Source organism: Cryptosporidium ryanae, assembly GCF_009792415.1.
Source record: "Cryptosporidium ryanae isolate 45019 chromosome Unknown contig_9, whole genome shotgun sequence".
Taxonomy (NCBI): Eukaryota; Apicomplexa; class Conoidasida; order Eucoccidiorida; family Cryptosporidiidae; genus Cryptosporidium; species Cryptosporidium ryanae.
The window spans coordinates 1-18749 of record NW_027125502.1 but is presented as its reverse complement, the minus strand read 5'-3'; the positions used below and the strand labels follow the sequence as shown (position 1 = coordinate 18749).

The 18749-nt window shown below is 40.0% G+C and overlaps 8 protein-coding genes across 8 annotated transcripts; 5 read left to right on the top strand and 3 right to left on the bottom strand.

The window, feature by feature from the left end:
- Positions 1-70: 70 nt before the first annotated feature.
- Positions 71-697, top strand: FG386_003663 (BET3 vesicular transport protein; the record flags this gene model as incomplete). The annotated part of the gene is made up of 1 exon (XM_067343097.1): positions 71-697. The coding sequence occupies one exon, from the start codon at positions 71-73 to the stop codon at positions 695-697; it is 627 nt and encodes a 208-aa protein (XP_067198705.1).
- Positions 698-842: 145 nt separating this feature from the next.
- Positions 843-2864, bottom strand: FG386_003652 (ALG1 like beta-1; the record flags this gene model as incomplete). Its single annotated transcript, XM_067343086.1, has 1 exon — positions 843-2864. The coding sequence occupies one exon, from the start codon at positions 2862-2864 to the stop codon at positions 843-845; it is 2022 nt and encodes a 673-aa protein (XP_067198694.1).
- Positions 2865-3338: 474 nt separating this feature from the next.
- Positions 3339-7310, top strand: FG386_003641 (oocyst wall protein 2; the record flags this gene model as incomplete). The annotated part of the gene is made up of 1 exon (XM_067343075.1): positions 3339-7310. One exon carries the CDS (start codon positions 3339-3341, stop codon positions 7308-7310), a length of 3972 nt encoding a protein of 1323 aa, XP_067198683.1.
- Positions 7311-7918: 608 nt separating this feature from the next.
- On the top strand, positions 7919-8727 carry FG386_003630 (uncharacterized protein; the record flags this gene model as incomplete). Its single annotated transcript, XM_067343064.1, has 5 exons — positions 7919-7981; positions 8062-8167; positions 8267-8370; positions 8419-8616; positions 8668-8727. The coding sequence occupies 5 exons, from the start codon at positions 7919-7921 to the stop codon at positions 8725-8727; spliced, it is 531 nt and encodes a 176-aa protein (XP_067198672.1).
- Positions 8728-8893: 166 nt separating this feature from the next.
- FG386_003619 (uncharacterized protein) lies at positions 8894-11743 on the bottom strand (the record flags this gene model as incomplete). The annotated part of the gene is made up of 1 exon (XM_067343053.1): positions 8894-11743. The coding sequence occupies one exon, from the start codon at positions 11741-11743 to the stop codon at positions 8894-8896; it is 2850 nt and encodes a 949-aa protein (XP_067198661.1).
- Positions 11744-12085: 342 nt separating this feature from the next.
- On the top strand, positions 12086-15820 carry FG386_003608 (tRNA exportin type nuclear export protein; the record flags this gene model as incomplete). Its single annotated transcript, XM_067343042.1, has 1 exon — positions 12086-15820. One exon carries the CDS (start codon positions 12086-12088, stop codon positions 15818-15820), a length of 3735 nt encoding a protein of 1244 aa, XP_067198650.1.
- Positions 15821-15905: 85 nt separating this feature from the next.
- Positions 15906-16232, bottom strand: FG386_003597 (uncharacterized protein; the record flags this gene model as incomplete). The annotated part of the gene is made up of 1 exon (XM_067343031.1): positions 15906-16232. The coding sequence occupies one exon, from the start codon at positions 16230-16232 to the stop codon at positions 15906-15908; it is 327 nt and encodes a 108-aa protein (XP_067198639.1).
- Positions 16233-16578: 346 nt separating this feature from the next.
- FG386_003586 (uncharacterized protein) lies at positions 16579-18718 on the top strand (the record flags this gene model as incomplete). Its single annotated transcript, XM_067343020.1, has 2 exons — positions 16579-16628; positions 16846-18718. Coding segments are annotated over 2 exons (1923 nt in total), but the record flags the coding sequence as incomplete, so codon positions are not given.
- Positions 18719-18749: the final 31 nt, after the last annotated feature.

Here is an 18749-nt window from a genome sequence, read left to right as displayed (position 1 = left end):
TTGAAATAAACCATTATTTTACCGCCATTTTTAAAATAACTGCTGAGAAGAGGAAATTTGTCATGACAAAATGTCAGATTCCTTTAACCAACAGAAAAAACGTGCTGAGTACATAAGACTAGGGGAACTGGCTTTTCAAAAGACTGAAAAGATAAATGGGGAGGTTTTTTCTCTGATGTACGGGAGCCTGGTTGCACAATTCGTAAAGGATCTTGATAATGCAGAACTTATAAACTCAAAGCTTGAGAAGATAGGGTACAATATTGGAATTCGTATTGTGGATGAATTTTTAGCTAAATCTGGAGTTTCTAAGTGCGAGAATTTCAGAGAGACTGCTGAAGTTATTGCTTGTGTTGGATTCAAGATGTTTTTGGGAATTACTGCTGAAACGAAAGATTGGAATTCCAACGAAACTTCATGCAAATTAGTTTTCAATGAAAACCCACTAAATGACTTTGTAGAGCTTCCTCCTTGCTACAGCTCCTCCCTTAGCTACAGTAACATTATCTGCGGAGTCATTAGAGGTGCTTTGGAACAACTTCAGATCCAAGTTGTTTGCAGCTTTACGAAGGACGTTCTTAAAGGTGATTCTGAGAACGAAATATTTTTGGAACTCAAAGGAAAACTTCAAGAGGAATTTTTGGATGAAGATGACTGTGAAGAAGATTGTGACGAAGACGATCAGGAATTCAAGTGAAAGTATAAATAATTAGTGTGGTTACTAACAAAGTGTAAAGTTTTAGATATATTTTGTCTTAACTATTGCTAGTGGTATTTTCTATTTGCTGAATATAATAAATGTAGTATATGCTCCTCCTTTCATGACTTTGTGTTTTTAACACTTATATTGCTATATTTTCAAAATGTGATGCTGCATTCTCAATCCATTCCTCCATGAAAGTTTTGTGTTTCCTAGAATTGTTTTGCTTTACTATCCTTCTCAGGCATGAGGTTGGATATGAATCTTTATTTAAGACATCTCCGAATCCTTCTAAAAGCTCATTTAGTCTTTCACAAAGTTCACCCGGATTATCGAAAAAAATATCAGGATCTCCATTATTGAAAAGAAGCTCATTCATTGTTTGATACCTAAATGAAATAACGGGGATACCTGCTCCAACCATGTCAACTACCTTCATTGGAAGATCAAGCCCACTAGATGAATAATGCAATGAAATTCCAAGATCCGAGGAGGCCAAGATCTTTGGATAATCATCTGCCTCGACAAAGACTGTTCTAATTGAAACGTGCTTCATTCCGGTCCCAGAAGCCTTTTGAATCCATTCTGACTTCATTGGCCCCTTTCCCGTTATAATCAAAAATAGATCTGGAAGTGTCTTTTTCTTATGAGTGCCGCTAGATTTTTCACTCTTTTTGCTTCTGTCCTTATCAATAGCCTTGTCATACAATACAAGACTTTCCAATAGAAGATCAATATCTTCGTCTGGAGTCCAACTTGTAGAGGTTATCAAAACACAAGGTCTCTCTTCCTTTATATTGGTTTTTATTTCTAGTTCGTAAGAGCCACTTACACGGTTAAGCACAAGACTAAGCTCAGAAACAGGAGTTTCTTCTTTAATATCAACCAGGCAACAATCTTCAGCAAAATCAGTATTTCCGCTTTCTTCGCTAAAACTGTCTTCAATTTTTAGCACGTCAAAAACCCTCTGAACTTCTTCTTTATCGAGTTTTAAATTTATTTTCTCCACAAATAATGAAGATTCAAGTGTACTTGGATTCATCTTCAAAATAGGCGCATTATCACCCACTTTTTGTGTTCCCTTAAATAAAGTCCTTTCCATTTTATCATCTAAATCTCTGAATAATTTAATTAAAACAGAAGCCCTACCTTTTCCAGTTAAAATGACATCACTAATTCCAGTTAAAGACGAGTGCGAGGATCCAATGCCACCTTCAGTCCCTTTATTGACCCTAATTTCGCCGTTTCTATTTAAAGTTTCGGCATTAAAACCTGTTTCCTTTTCAAATCCAAAGTATTTGAACAAAACATAGTGTCTTTTTGAGATGCTACTTATCGGAGTAAACTCCTCGTTGGGTTTGTCATATAAAACTGAAGCCTCTATCCCTCTAGACGCCAGATCCTTCTGCATCGCCTTTGAAACGCAAAAGGAACTGCCAGAATACCTTCCGAAGTAGAACTCAAAAAATTTGTAACCCGTTACAAGAATATTTCTGGACATCGCCTCTATCCAGGAAACTACTCCCTTCGAGCCAAGATTAGTCCTTTCCTTTTCCTTAATCAATAATGTATGTCCGTAGTTATGCCAGTCCACTATAAATGAAGCCCCTCTCAACAAGGAAACGAGGATGCAAATGGGAATTGCAGGTATTGAAGGAGGAGCTTGCAGTATTATTCCACCCAGATTCGGGACATTCATTAATCTGAGAAAAATTCTTCCAGACTGCTCAACTATTTTAAAAAGGAAGAACGCAAATAAAGGAATCTTTTTCCTGTGTTGATCTACCAGAGGCTTTCCAATATCCACAATAGTGATATTTTTGTCCATCAAGACAGACGACCTGCAGATGCTCTCATTATACCCTATTAAATAAACGTGGTTGTTGTTTATTTTATCACTTTTGTACTCTTGTATTCCCTTTCTCTTGCCAAACCTCTCCTTTCTTACGCTTGAACAGAAGTTTTTTGATATGCAGAGGGCGTGATTTTGCATTCTCGGACTCCTGCCAACGTCCCCCACAACAAGCACCGCAATCCCCCTCTTCTTGTTGTAGTCATCCGAATTCCTCCTGAATATCTTCAGGATCAAAGCTACAGCGAGTAAGAGCAGATATCCTAAAGCAATCACCCAAACTAAACCCAGAAGAAACGAAAGTAACCCCATCAGAACTCATATCCCTGAAACCCGTTTTACTTATTCGCCATCCACTCCCCGCCAATTTGGTCCCGTTGACAAAATGGGGTACCGCCAAACTCACACACAAATGTTATTGCGGTCAAAACTATCCTCGTCTGACTGTTTATTGAGCATGTAAAAAATTATATCTCTTCAAAAAGGGGATAAATGTGATAATACAGGGTTCTTGTTCAAGTTGAGTACATATGTGGAGTTATATTTCTGAGATAGGATCTTTCCCTGTTTTACTTGAAAAGTGGCAATAGATTCACATGGGAAGGAGACGTCAAAAAGGGGTGGCGACACTAAAAAAAAGTTACATGAATATGGAATTACTTCCTTCAAGTTTGGGGTTTATTGGTTCACTTCTAATTCTGTTCATATTTGGGTTACCAGAGCAGGCCTCGTCTCAATATGTAAGAGTCCCGGTTGAAACTTGTCCAGAAAGCTTCGCACTAAAAAATGGAGTTTGCACCCATACCATTGAAACTCAAAAAANNAAAAATTCCAAGTTGTCCAGAGGGTTACGTTTCCAAGGGAGACGAATGTTACTCTGTTGAACCACTACTGAAAGACTGTCCTACTGGCTTTACTATGCAGGACAAGCAATGTGTAAGGGAGATATTCGGTGAGAAGGAAATTACTTGTCCCAGCGAGCTTGTTTTGGATCCAAATAGCGGCAAGTGCCTTTACAAAGAGAAAACGGAGCCTGTCTGTCCTCCAGGGAGCGTTCACTTCGGAGAAGGTTGTGCCACCATAAGAGAGCCATTAAAAGCCTGTCCGAAACATTTAATATACGACTCCCCCTCTGAACTGTGCTTGGAAAGGAACGTAACCAGCCCATTCATGGACTGTCCGGAATATTTTGTCTTTGACTCAGAGGCAGGAGTCTGTATAAAAGAAGAAATTGATAAGTTGGAATGTCCAGACGGATATGAAGAAATTGCAAATAACAAGTGCGGTAAATGGATCTACCCCGAACGATCCTGTCAGACGGAAAATCAGGCCGAAGCCGTTACAATACCAGGTACCGGAACACTGTGCAAATCAACTACTTACATAAACAGCACGTTAGTTTGTCCGCAAGACAGTTGGTTAGAGGGAGATATCTGTGTTTCAAGCAAGTCTATCTCGGACAGAGTGTGCCCTCCCGGATACGTAGAAACACAAAACGGATGCATTAGATACCAAGATCCCGTGTTTTTCTGCCCTAAAGGACTCGAAGAATCCATTCGAAATGGGGTTAAACTGTGCTTAAGTACTGTTTCGGTTGAACCAGAAGTTACTTGTCCAAAAATGGGATCTTATTTCGATGAAAATACGAGAGTGTGCATCCTCGAGAACACCTCTGAGAAAGAGTGTCCTGAGAACTCGTTCTTCCGCGGTGGTTCTTGTTTTAAAAAGATACAAGGTAGCTGGGACTGTCCGCCGGGATCAAGATATGACAGGGAAAGCCATTCCTGTGTAGAAACTCTGACGATAGAGCCTACAGTGGTTTGCCCCTCTAATACAAGGCTTGACGAATACACCTCTACATGCATTGGATACGCTCAAAATGCCCAAGTTTGTCCTCCGGGATACGAAGAGATAGGTGAAAGTGAATGTGCGACCTTTTTGCCCCCAAGGAGGTCATGTCCCGAAAACCTGACTCCAACTGAGGAGCAGTGCGAAGAGACGATTTTGCTAAACCCTGAGATTGTCTGTCCTCCTGGATCTGAGTTAACGGGATCGACTTGTATTATGAATTCAGATAACAAGGGCAGGAGAAAGTGTCCAAAAAACTCATACGACTCGGGTGAGTTTTGTTCCGTTTACGAGTCTCCCGAAAGACATTGTTTAGAGGGTTACACTCTAAATGTCGAGACGGGAAAGTGTACCAAGTTAATATCAAGACCAGCTGAAGCTTTTTGTAGAGAACCCAGCACCTTTGGAGGTAACAACGAGTGTATTCAGGTTGAGGATATCCCAAAAACCTGTCCAATTGGGTTTAAAGAGGATTCGATGAATCAAAACTTTTGTATCAGGGAAAAAAATTCAAAGGTAGTTTGTCCTGATGGTTACATTCTAGAAAATGGAGGCTGCACCAAACAATCAAAGGTTAAACTTGAATTGGTATGTCCGATTGGATACAGACTGGATGAATCAGATAAAAACTGTCACAGAATTGAAAGAAGAACGAAAATCTGTCCTCCTGGGTTCTTTGATGACGGCGAAAAGTGCTTTAAAACTTCGGATCCCGTCTCTGTTTGTCCATATGGATACTCGAGGGAGGAGAAGCTTGGAGATTGCGTTGAACTCAGAATCACCAATCCAGAGACTAGATGCCCGGAAGGATCCTTTGAAAATGGTCCTTCTTGCACCATTAAGAAACCTCTGCCTCTTGAGTACAAGTGCTTAAAGGGAACTAGAGTTGGGGATTCTTGTGTATCAGAAGTGTTTTTGCCAGCAACATATGAATGTCCACATGGATATTCACTAAGTGAAATTAAACAATGCCAGAAAAGAATCGAGTACGACTGTTCAGAAGTTAGTGTTATCCAAGTTCCGTGCGGCAGAAATGGTTCTATGAGTACAGGCCTTTTGAGCTACTATAATAGTGCTGGTACATATGAAACTTGTTCTGAGGTAGTGAGAAACTCAAAGATCTGCTTTAGAACGGAGGCCGTGTCTGCAAAGGTAGCTTGTCCCATTGGAACTGCGAATGTTGGGAAAGAGTGTATTAGGAAAGAACATGCACAAATGACGAGAGTTTGTTCAGATAATTCGAAAAGTATCGAAAATTGTTTCCAACTCGTTGAGATTCAAAAGGTTGACACTTGTCCAGGAGATTATAGCAAAATCGAAGACGGGAAATGTGCTCTGCTAATGCGAGTACCTCCAAATCTGGAGTGTCCTGAAGGTTACATAATGGAAAATGGGAATTGCATACAAAGAACCAACAAACATTGTCCTCCAGAAGGCTGTACCACCAACAATGTTATAGAATCGTCTGCGGAGTGTCCAAATGGATATGAAATGGAGAATGAGATTTGTGTTTTTAAACATACAGTTGAACCAACTCACATTTGTGATGGAGGACAGATTTCCCTAAGTCCAGATAGAGGACACTTATGTTACGAAAGAACACTCAAAACCTGTGCAGGAAACGGCTGTGAGAGGATACAAAAGCATCCTTTTGAGTACAGGTGCAATCCCGGTGAAAAGCTTAATTCTCAGACAAAACAGTGCGAAAGCACTGTGAGCGGACCGAATATGTTAAAATGCGAGAAACCGTTTAAATTGGTTGGAGACCAGTGCATTCACAATATACCAAAGGAATGTGTTGGTGGTAATTGTTCTATTTCTATTTCAATTCCACCAAAATACAAGTGTAGTAGTGGGACTCTAGTTTCTAATGGCAAATGCGAAGTTATAAAAAGAAGACCTGCAGATTTTATTTGCCCGAGAGACTATTCCCTCAATAACGACATGTGCGTTAAACATGCATTTAAAGAGTGTTTGAATAATCAATGCGAGAAAAAGGTAACTTATTTTTCGACAGTTGAGTGTCCAAATCAATATGAACAACTTCCGAATGGGACTTGCGGAAAGAAGGTAAACCATCAACCACATCTCGTTTGTCCACACGGATGCGAATTATTCAATTCTTACTGTTTAAGAGAAGTAGAATCTGTTTGTCCTATTGAAGGTTGTTTCACTAAAGAGACTTTTATACCCAATATAAAATGTCCACAAGGATTTGAGAAAAACTACAAGAATTTTGCCTTTGGTTTGGATTTGGTTTGTTATAAAAAATTATTCAAAGACGGGGAAACAAGCTGTCCAAGTAATTCTATTTATTCAAATGGGAGTTGCCAGATGCAAATAGAAAAGCAGTGCTTGGATGGGAATTGTGATAAAGCAATGACCTTTGTTCCAAAAAGAATCTGTCCTACGGGGACGGAGTTATTGACAAATGGTCTCTGCAAGATTTCGGAGATTCTTCCTATGGATATGTACTGTCCCGAAGAGTTCAAACTAGAAGGTGATAGGTGCGTTCAATACAAGGAAAAAGCATGTAAGAAAAGGAATTGTATCGTCAGAAAGGTAGCCGAGCCACTTCTCTCTTGTGCGGCAGGATCCCGTTTGGAAGAGGCGATTTGTGTGAGGGAGAGGTTCATTCCAGCCTCAAACTCTTGTCCGAAAAACTATAAAATGATAAATGGGAGATGCCTCCACATTTTCAACAAGGAGTGCCAAAACGGAACCTGTGAGAGGGACATTTTAGTTGAGCCGTCTTTTCATTGTCCAAAAGGGTTTGTCGACGTCGGAAGCAAATGTATTTACCTGGAGTACTCGGGACACAAAAAGACATGTCCTCCCGGCTCTCTTATGAAAAAAAATCATTGCGTTAAATTCACTAAACCGAAATTTAGATGTCCAGAGGTAAGTTAAATGGAATTCAAGTCAAGTATAGCGACGGGAAAAGGAGGGGTGGGGGTACGAAACGTGTGTCACTAAAATGAGACTCGAGAGGGTCATTTATTTGAGTTAGCCTTCGTTTACCCCTTTAAACTGAGTAATCAANNAACTAATTTTCAATAGGGATTTATTGAGGAAGCCGAAAAGTGCACCAGGGAAGTTAGAACTGAGGCAATCGTTACATATGACTCACATTGCATTGGGGACAACTGCGGATATAGAAATGAGACTAATTTTCACTACTCACAGAAGAATCAAAGCAGCAAAAGTTATGGCCAATTTTCTCACAAACACAAAAAACACCGCTAAATTTTGTGCTGCACATAAATTTGAATTAAAACGACAGGGGTCATGCACATGTTGCATGCATGCACACACCTGCATGGTTTTTTTGTATTTAATTAGTGACTGCCAGGAGCTATTCTCGAAGAGAGGGTTTTTTATATTTGTATTTTTTGAAACAATATAAAGTAATTTCGCATATATCCGTACTTAATACTGAGAATTTCCATTACTAAACTAATTTCCGTTAAAGGTTGACCGAATTTGTTTTTTGATAGTTTACCTTTATTTTTGTTAAAATGGAAAAGGGATACCCTGGAAAGAGGGATGCGATGGAAAAAATTCTTGAAAGACTACTCCAAGTAAGTTACTCAAGGTAGAATCTCATTATTTTGCAATCATGGTTTTATTTATGGGATATTAAATTAAATTCTGCTTACAGGAATACGATGAACACGAGCCGGAAAACATTCCATACTTTATTGTGGATTTTATATGCAAAAATTATGGAGAACACCTTTTGGGCTTCTCAAGAATTTGGAATACAGGTTAGTTTAAAACAATAAAATATTAGTATTTTTCAAAAATTACCTACAAATAACGTTTAATAATTGTTCTGTGAAACAACTTCCTAACAAACACTTTAGAATACGAGTTTGAACAAGAAAGATTCGCAGTAATTGATTTCTTCAGATCTCAATTTATTAACATGAAAATCACTGCAGACTTTTTAGGGGCAGGATATGATACAGTAGGTTAATTTACTGGCTTGATTGATCAACTAAACTCCAATTCGTAGCTTGAAGCTCTGTGTACAATAACTCCCAAGGAGATAGATGAAATAGAGAAGTTATCCAAGAACACCTGGTTGCCCGGACACAAAGTCAGAGTGCAGCAGATCTTCGCAGACGTTTCGACAAGAGTGCAACAATGGCGTGAAGAGAGGGAAGAAATGCTGAACAGACCATGTCAACACATGGGATCCAATAAGCTTGTGGTAGGTTTTGGACTAATTATTTAAGCGAAACGAGGTTATTACTGTCTGCAGAGCATTGTTGGAAACAAGATGACTGAGTTGCCTGTTGCATTTCCAAACCCAATGAACTAGTTAAAAGTACTTGGGATGTTGATATTTACGGGAAGAGACACAGCAATGTGATAAACAATAAATAATAAAATACGAAAATTAGTTAATGAAATGTTAAGTGGGAATAAAAAACTTTGATAGATTTATTTCGAATATCTTGGCACTTTTATAAAAAGGAGAGATGAAGTTAATTTCCATTTGCGTTTTGGACTAATTTAAAATCTACTTTTGTGAGTCCAAGGGTAACTGAGGGATTTGAAACCCCAAATTTAGATAGTTCGGAAATAATTGACCAAAATATATTTCTGTATTTAGAAGGAAGCCAGGCCAGTTCGATTAATACATCAATGAAGGGAGTAAGCATACCAATCGCGATTTCTCTATACGACTTTGAATGCATTCCGTGGGAGTTGCGTTTTCTATTGTAATTTTTGGAGTTATTCCAAGACATGAGTTCAGATGAGATAAAAATAATGTATTGGGAGAGCATTATACAAGAAATTGGGGCTTCGTCCTTCCCATCAGATACGTAACCTAGCATTTCACTTCTCAGAAGTTCAAAAATTGGTCCAATTACTTCCCTTCCCCAAAGTACCAATATTTGGTCCTTTAGAAAAGAGTCACTGGAGTCACTCATTTCAAGAACCTGTGGATCGATTTGACAACTCATTCGCTTAATTAAGGACTGAGTAAATTGTGTGTGGTGATTAAGATAATGGTAATTGAGATCCACAATTGAATGGAATATTTTCTCAAAAGATACGTGTTCTGAAACTGTTGCAATGGTAACGAGAGATATAGGGAAAACTAGTTTGTCAAACAAATCAACAACAGACTTTTTAATTTTTTCTTTCATTAAACAAGAGTGAAGGTCGCTCTCATTACCGTCATTGATTTTCATAAAAGAGTGAAATCCAATGCAAACAGAGGAAAGTTTTAGTATCATTTGGAAGAAACCACTTGCTATTCTAATGTTGTGACTACTCTTGTTTAAAGAGTCATTGGAAGATATATTTATTATGATGTTGCATCCAAATTCAAGTAGATCTGACAAGAACTTTATCCCTTCGGGATTGTAGACGGTACAAGGAAGAAGGTAAGGATGTCCTTTTACCTTTTCGCCACATTTACTTAGGATTGGAACTGAAAAGTTGTTGCAAACATGACATTCACCAAAAAGCTCTTGTACGAAAAAATTAAGTAAAACGATGATCTCGTCTAGTCCATAGTTGAAAACAAACGGAATCAGCTGATTTAAACAAGTTATAGTAGATGAAAGCACTATCCAACTCATTTCTGTCTCGAAGTGAAGATGTTGAATAATATCGTCCTCTTTGAAACTTGCTTCTTCCTTGTAATCTGACGGGTCTGAAGATCCATTGAGACATTTATCAAGAACAAAGTCCATATTAACTTTATCTTTTTTAGTGATTTCTTTGATCTTCGTTTCACTTTCTTTTTGGATATTATTTGACGTCTCTAAATTGTTGTCATGGTTTTTGTATTCAGTTCCAGCTCTTTCCTCCACAAAAAACTCTGACGAGTCGTTAGATATTTTTAGTATAACTTCCTTGAAGATGTCTTTTTCAGATCTAATACAATTGGTTCTATGCTTGTTAAATAAAGGCTCTATAATGTTGTGAAGAAGTTTTTCATATGAAATAATAATAGAAGAGGACGTTCTAAAGGCTGCCAAAAGTGAACAAAACAGAGCTTCAATATTGAAGATATTGAGTGAAGGGTTTCTATTCTCATTTAAACCCTTTCCTGAACAATTAATGTACTCACTCTTTAGATTCTTTAAAAGCTCATCGTCCAAAAATTTTCTGTTTAAATAACTTGATTTTAAGGTGTTTGGAGGAGCACTCGAAGTTTTGTTTTCACAAAAAGAGGGTAAACTACCTTCGCCACCCTTTACTACATCATCGCCGTTGTCTAAATCCCTTATAGAAAGAAAATCCCTGGAGACATTTGGATTAAAAATTAAATCAAAAATGAAATTGCAATTTTCCTTGATTCTGAGGATGCTTGAAATTAAAGATGAAAGCGAGCCAAGGAGGTCCTTTTGAATTTGATTGACATTGAGTAAACAAGTCTTGTTTTTGACTGTCAGTTCAAGTTTTTGTAAATTCAAAGACTGTAAAAACAAAGACATTCCGGCCGTTTTATCCTGGATTAAGGAGTCAATGGAGAAGGTACAAAGCGAAATGGCCTCCGACAATTCATTCAACAAAGAAGGAAAACTGCTTAGAAATAGTTTTTCGTTTGTCGCCAAACTCTGTAAATTATTCAGTATATGTATCAGGTGGTCAGGAGCCACTTCTGGGTTCTTTAAATGTGTAAAAAGATACCACATATCATCTGACACTTTGTATTTTGGAGAGTAAAACAGATCCGGATCCAATGCATTCTTTGTGTATAGATTCTCACATGGACAATTCTCTCGTGGAATTATGTATATATTTCTTCCAGTCATGCTATTAGCTTCTTCTTTTTTCCCAACGCTAACATCTTCCTTTCTTTCTGTACTTGTTCCTGCAACCGAAGAGTAAACATCCGCTCTGTTTGATCCTTTATTTCCTGTTCTGGAAAGAGAAGCAGCAGCGGACCTCGTCAATGGTGGAGCCTCCTCATTTCCATTAATTATGCTTCCGGAGGCAGAGGCTCCATAGGAAGAAAGAGCAAGACCTGGATTCGGAACCAATTCTGGATTGTTGGTGGCGAAATCCATCGCAATTGAAAGCTTCAGATCATCATCCATGGCCTTTTCATAGTCCCTCAGCCAATTCAGATAGTAGCTCTTTATTCCAAGTCCAATTTCCTGCTGCTTTCCCTCCGGTATATCAATTCCCAAGGGCTTCCCGAAAACAAACCAACGTGAATTCTTGTTTACACGGGAGAACCCTCCCCTTGAGACTATCAACAAAAACATCCTGTAGGGATCAATCATCGAGCCTGCAACTTTTTGGGGTCTGAATGCCCTTCCCTGGCTCTCATGAAAGGCCCTCAGGCCCTCCATAAAGGTGACTCTGTCCATCTCTCAAGGGAAGAATCCCAAGTTGTATGTAAAAAATCACTGCCTAACTCGGCTCCCAGAGTCTTTTTTCTGCTCTGTTCAGATGCAGTGGCCCAACAGACACCCACAAATTTGCGCTTCCTTTCTCCAATGTAGTTCCTAACTAAAATTTCTGACCGCTTCCTATTTTCTCTGCGGTTTGAAATTCCCTTTTCATCTGCTCAATTCTTCGTTTTGCCACAATCCATTTGCCATTCGTTTTTGCTTGCGGGTCTATTCATAGTGCCCAAATACCTGAATTCAAACTTTCCCGCTTGTTTGGTTATGGCATAATAAAATAACCAGCTGGCAACAAAATGAATTATGGATGATCTTGAGAAGGCGATAAAGACACTTAGCTTACCAGGATCAAGCCCGGAAGAGAAGTTAGAGAGCCAGAAGATATGTGACTCTGTGACCAGTTCAGTAGAGGGGTGGAAAGTCTGCTTGGAATACCTTTCTGGAAGGAAAGATGAGGAGGTTAGGTTTTGGTGTATTGGGACTTTGTCAAGAATGCTGACAAACTATTCCCCCTCATATCCTAATCTGGACGCGAGGAAGGCAATTAGAGAAACGATTTTGGGTTGTATCCGAGAAGGTTTAAGTGGGAAAGATGCGCAAAGTTACACCAGGAACAAAATAGCGGAGCTTTACATTCAACTTGTTCGTGCTGATTACCCGGATAACTGGCCGTCTGCCTTTGTGGACATTACTTCTCTGGTTGCTTCTGACATTTGGACCCAAGATATGTTCATCAGGATCCTCCAGGCTTTTAACACCATGATAGTTTGTGACATCGGCTCTCAGACCACTGAAGAGGCGGCCATTAGGAGGAATATAAAGGATACAATGAGAACAAGTGGTGACTTGCGTCTTATTGTGCAGACTTGGGTTCTCCTAGTCTCTAACAACAGAACCAAGCAGTCTTCGGCGGAAGATATTGTGCTACTTTCCTCAGCAGTTGCCGTTTTGGAGTCTTATGTTTCCTGGATGGATCTGAGTTACTCGCTAAGCGACGAGGTCCTTTCCTTGGTTTCGGGACTTCTGGACCCCGTGGAGTCTGCGGTTGTCCTAGAGGCTCTTAACTTTCTCTCGGCAATACTCCTTAAGGGAATGCCTTCTGGAGCAAAACTCAGGCTTATAGGGGACTTGAATGTGCCTATGCTTCTCGAAACGAGGCTTTCTTTGGACCTCAGAGATGTTACTCCGGAACTGTTCGCCGCAGGAGCTAAAGGTCGTTGGGCTCTCCTCTCAAACCCCGAAGTTGCTTCTGCTTTGGAAAGAGGCCCTCTCAGAAATCCTTTTGCTGACTTTAGATTTCTCCTTCTATCTGCTAGGTCTGATTTTCTGTTCAAAGTTACGAGCGAATTAATTCTGGCTCTGAAAAACGTCTCTGAGGCACACGAAGCAGACCGGGACGAGTCAGCTCTAACTACAGGACTTTTACTTTTCGAGAAGCTTCTTCCACAACTCACACTGCTCCTCGGCGTCCAGGGACCTCACACGGGACCCACTAGAAACGAAGTCTTCAGGCTACTCATATTATTTTTCAACTTCTTGAGTTGCAATGATCCCGGAATCTCCACACAGATAAGCGCCTTCAAAAATGGTCATTTTGTCTCTGGTATAATTCCGGACATACTTCGAACACTGCTGAACAATTCGTTTATCGGCTCCGAGAAGACCCCGGATAATTTAGATGAAAAAGATACGACATGCGGTGTTAATGGTAGGGAGTCGCTTTTTACATCGCTTTTGGAGTTGAGGCCCGATCTGGTTTGTGGCTTTATGGATGCTGTTATTGAAAGCGCGGTTAGGGATGCTTCTACTCTTGCTCTTCAGCAACTGGACTCAGCAATCTCCCTACTAGCTAGACTCGGTCAGGCCTCTGTTTCTGAGAGGAAGCAAATATCAAAGCACTCGGACAGTTGTGTCCCATCCAGGGAGCCACTTCTCCAAACGAATTTCTTACGTCTGGTTGTGTTATTGTTGGAGAGTCAGGATTTAATTAGAGCGGAAGGCGGAGATAAACGCGGGTCGGCCTCGGATGAGATTCGTTTGAGAAGTTCTATACTCTCGGTATTCAGATACTTTGGCGAACTAATTTCCATAAAGGGTGGGGTTCCGGCCACGCTTCAGAATGGAGAAACTACAAGAATGCTCGATAGCATACTTGTCTTCCTTCTTTCTCACTTTGGATTCAAGAGCAGATTCTCTGACTTATCGTACAAATCCGCGAAAACGCTTTTAACTCTTTCAAAAATGTTTTCATCTCATTTCCAAGATAAGGTCCAAATGTTTCTTATGGCTCTTAGATCACATGCAGCATTTGGGAGAATTCTGGCTTTTTCGGAAGATTCTCACGCATCTCCTCCGTCAGATGGCCTCATTTCTCCAATCGAAACAAAAGCGCTCAACACTTTTTGTGAGACTGTCGGATTCCTTCTGCAGTCGAGGCTGTCAGCAACGAAACATCTAAATTCGCGCTGTTTGGCTCTCAAGGAGTTTGAGGAACTTCTTCATCCCCTCTTGGGACTCGCCCAGAGACTCATTACTACCTCTGGGAACTCAACTCGTGTCTCGCTTTTGGACTCTTTTCGAAGGAGATGCTCACTTGAATTAATCGGAATGCTGTGTTCCGTTGCTGAAGGAGGACTTGGACCCGAATCAATTTGCGACTTGGCGACCCTATGGCGTGCTTCTGCAGACGCGTTGCTTACCTTGGCGAGAAGTGCGGATATCTGCGAACTAGCAAATCAAGACTGGCGCACCTCTCTCCTTGCACCAATGCACAGACTTGTACGTGCGGTTGGACCGGCAGTGTGCGAGTTCCTTGTTCCACTTACAGAAGCTCTATTGACTCCATTTATAATGAACAACTCCTATGAGGACCCACAAACATTTTTGGCGCGTTCATGCGCATGCGAAGAACTAGCCGGTCTTTTTTGTCATGCAGTAACGTTGCATGGCTCTACGGAGCAAGGAAACACTGGTTTGCGCGGGCTGCCTAAGTTGTTTTTGAATATGATTAGAGTCTGGGCAAGTTGTTGGCCATGTGCCTTTATTTCTCAATTAAATGGGACTAATACAAAAGACAAGATCTCTGTTTTAACAGAGGTTGCTCTTCTAGAGGAGGTTCAACAGGCAAGACAGACCATTAAAAATTCAACGCTTAAGATACTGGCACAGATGATAAAAATCCCATCTACGTTGGATTTACTTGTGGATATGTGTCTTTTGGGAAATATTGGAGAATTAGGGGAGGCAAAAATGATACTCAAAGAGCTTGCTCTGAATCCGTATGGTGTAAATAGCTCTGAGGTTGGTGCACCCACTCAAATGCCACCCTCAGATGTTCTCTTCAGAGAGGCTCTTGGATCAATTCAGTGTCCAGTCATAACGTTTTTAATATTTTGCCTCTCACCCACACTTTCTTCCCCAGCACTTTGGTTCTGTCATTCGGGAGACGTGGATCCGCGAATTAGCTTGATAAATGAAGAAACAACAAAGGTTTCTTTGGAGTCGCTGAGAGCTTTGATTCTCAGAGCACTAACGTTTCCGAACAGACATTTGTGTATTGAAGAAGATATAAGAGTTCTCGGTCTAGAGGTTTTGTCCTCATTCGTTTGGTTTTCAGTTTTGGATTTTTCGAGTGGCTCTGGAGACTGTGGTCTTTTGGATGCGCAGCTAGCCATATTAAAACTGCTGGTAAATGGTGAGATTCTGGGAGGATATCCCTCAGACGCCACTCTTTCTTCTAATGCGCTAGGAGAATCGAGAAAAGTGGTGCTTTCTGGGACCCGTGCTGCTCTTGAGAACCGGACTACCGAGTCACAAATGGAGGATTCAGCGAAGATTCGGCTGCTCAGAAGAAGCGTGGAGCTTTTTTCAGGATACCATTATTTCATCCTCCTTTCAGGGGCACCTATAACTGGATTATCAGAGGAAGGACTTCAGCTACTAGACGATGTTACGAACAAACCGGATCCACACTTGAGAGATTCAATAAAGAAATTTTCAAGTAAATATCAAAATTATGTTAGACAGGTACTATTGTAGCATCCGGATGCTGCTTAATATTTATAGGTTATCTATTACTATTATATTACTTATGTTTCTTTCAATTCACTGTTTTGATTTGAGTTCATAGGTCTCTCCTGGAGATGTAAACATCCAAGTCTGCGGACGGTGGGGCAATTCCTGCATGATCACACAGCGACATTGGATTGATCATCTCCTTCCCGTTGTGCATAAGTTTAATGTCTCTAGCGGATATTCCCCTCGATCCTGCAATTTGAAGCTTAACAAACCCGACTTCCGTTGAGGACTTCACTGCAATTTCCTCCACGCACTCGTCGCCCTCTCTGAAGTGAAGTCTAAGAGTTAGGTTCTCTCCCTGCATAGACTCCTTCTCTTCTCTCTTCAATTCCTCGTTTTTTGGAGGAAGGTTTAGACCCTTTTTTTCACACATTTTTACCCATATCTCACTATTAAAGTGTGAAGATTCGGTATAGTGGGCGCCAATTACGGTACCCGTTTGTCTTTGAGAAAATTGTATTTCAGACAATAAGTATTGGATAAAGGCTAAGACTGAAAAAAGTAAGTGATAAATTTTTAAGATTAGCTGAGGTTGGCATGCCGGTAAGAAAAAGGAATACGGAAGAAACCTTGTGGTAATAACATTTACAGGAGATAAGTTGTAAAGTGGGTTGGGAAACACAAGTGGCGCGCAAAAGGAGCAAAGTAGTGGTAACGACTAAAATTTTAATGCAAAAGGAGGAATCCCTAGTAAGAAGGTACCAGAGGACTTAGAAAATATGTCCATTCTAGGTAGGGCCTCAAAACAATTTTCTGTTGTCAAAGAAAGGTAGGTTTTGTCTTTCGTAGTTTAAATGCGGTTGCATCTTAAAATGTTAATTTTAAACTAACTTTATTTTGTTGCCTTTCCCTTGGAATCAAAGCCGGCCTCGATTAGTTGTAATAAACAATAGACAAGTCAGAAATTTTTCCGGAAATTTTATTAAAACGTCGAGATACACAGCTTTCAACTTCGTCCCAAAATACCTCTTTGAACAGTTTTGCAGACCAGTTAATTTTTACTTTTTGGCTATTGCGATACTCCAGGTTTTGCCTTCAGTATCCTCCACAAACGGAATTCCGACCCTCGCCTTTCCATTGGCTTTTGTCTTGCTTGTGGGGGCAGTTAAAGACGGCTGGGAGGATTTAAACCGTCACAGAAATGACAAGGCTGAAAATGAAAGAGACGTAATCACTATAAGTAGGTTCCCCTTTATAAACTACATACACGGAAGGCTTCTGTCTTGCGACCTGGAGGATGTTGACAAATCTAAAAGCAAAATACCGTCTTTAAAGCATATAATTCCTATCAAATCAGAGTCAGGTGGCAATGTGGTAGATCAAAACGGGTTTCTCGAAATAGAAGGGACTGTCAAATCCACGTCTAGAGAACTGAAGGTCGGAGATCTTGTATTAATTAGAAATCATGAAACCATACCTGCAGATATCGTTCTTCTTTCTTCTTCGTCTGAAATAGGCGAAGTATTTGTAGATACATCGTCCTTGGATGGAGAATCTAATCTAAAGAGAAAATTCTCGAACAAAGAGTCGGTTAGAGTTATTGGTACTCAGATACAGGATGTTGTTAGAAGATCTAGATACCTTGAAGGTTTGATTGAATGTTCTCCTCCTGGAAAAGATCTGCATAATTTTGATGGGACTGCAATAATTAGACTCCCACCCATATCGGAGGGACACATAACCCAGGGGAACACCACAATTTCTCAATTTCCAATTAATATCGATAACATTGTACTCAGAGGATGCATCTTGAGGTCCACAGAGTGGGCCATTGGCTGCATTGTATATGCAGGTCATGAATCAAAGATCCAAATGAACTCTCTCAAACCCAAAAAGAAAATGAGTAATGTTGACGCCTTTACCAATAAAATGGTCATTTTAGTCATGATATTGCTATTTGGGTTATGCATTACGGGATCTATTTTGACATACTGTTTTATGTTGAATGGCGTGTTTTCCAAGCTAACTTATTTGGGTGTTTCAGACACCAATGAGATCTCATTTAGAGTTACTGGACAAGCAATACCGATGTCCTTTGTGCCAATTGTAAGGTTTTGTACCTGGTTAGTTCTTTTGGCAAACATTATTCCGATAGCCCTCATAGTATCTATGAAAATAGTAAAGGCTTTCCAGGGTTACTTTATCTCTAAAGACAGATACATGTTTGATCCTGTTAAAAAGATATTTGCTGTTGTGAGGAACTCCGATCTCAATGAGGATCTCGGACAGGTAAGGTACCTTTTTACTGATAAAACAGGAACTTTAACCAGAAATATAATGGAGTTCAAGTCTTTTGCAGTTTCCGGAGTGCAGTACGGTCTCAAAGAGAAAAATCAAATTGGAGATGTTCCTAATATAGAAACACCCCAGGTAAACATAAGGGACGAGGACTTGACTTTAGAGCTTAGAAGCGACTCGGAGCAAAGACTGAAAATAGCAAAGCTATTACTTAGTATTTCTCTAAATAACGCTATTGTAATTGAAAATCAGAATGAAGTTTATAAGAACTTAAAAAAAAGCGAAAGCATGAACTTTGAGTCTGCTTCAGATGAGGTTAAGGAAGGTTTAGGAGGCCAAAACTCGAGTGTGTTGAAACTAAAGCCTATTTATTCTGCTCAGTTTCCTGATGAAGCTGCTCTTTGTTATGGTGCTCAGCACTTAGGTGTGGTACTTATGTGTTCTGTTCCAACCTCGAAACACTTTATTTTGGAGGCCTTCGGTGAACTTATAGATGTGGAAACTCTCGCCAATATCCCATTTACAAGTGATAGAAAAAGAAGCACAGTTATTGTTAAAATAAATAGATATAATGCTAAAAAAGAAAATAAAAGTGGTGTGGAAAAAAAGGACTTTTTTGCTGTCAACGAAAAGAACTCAAGGATTTCTGAGC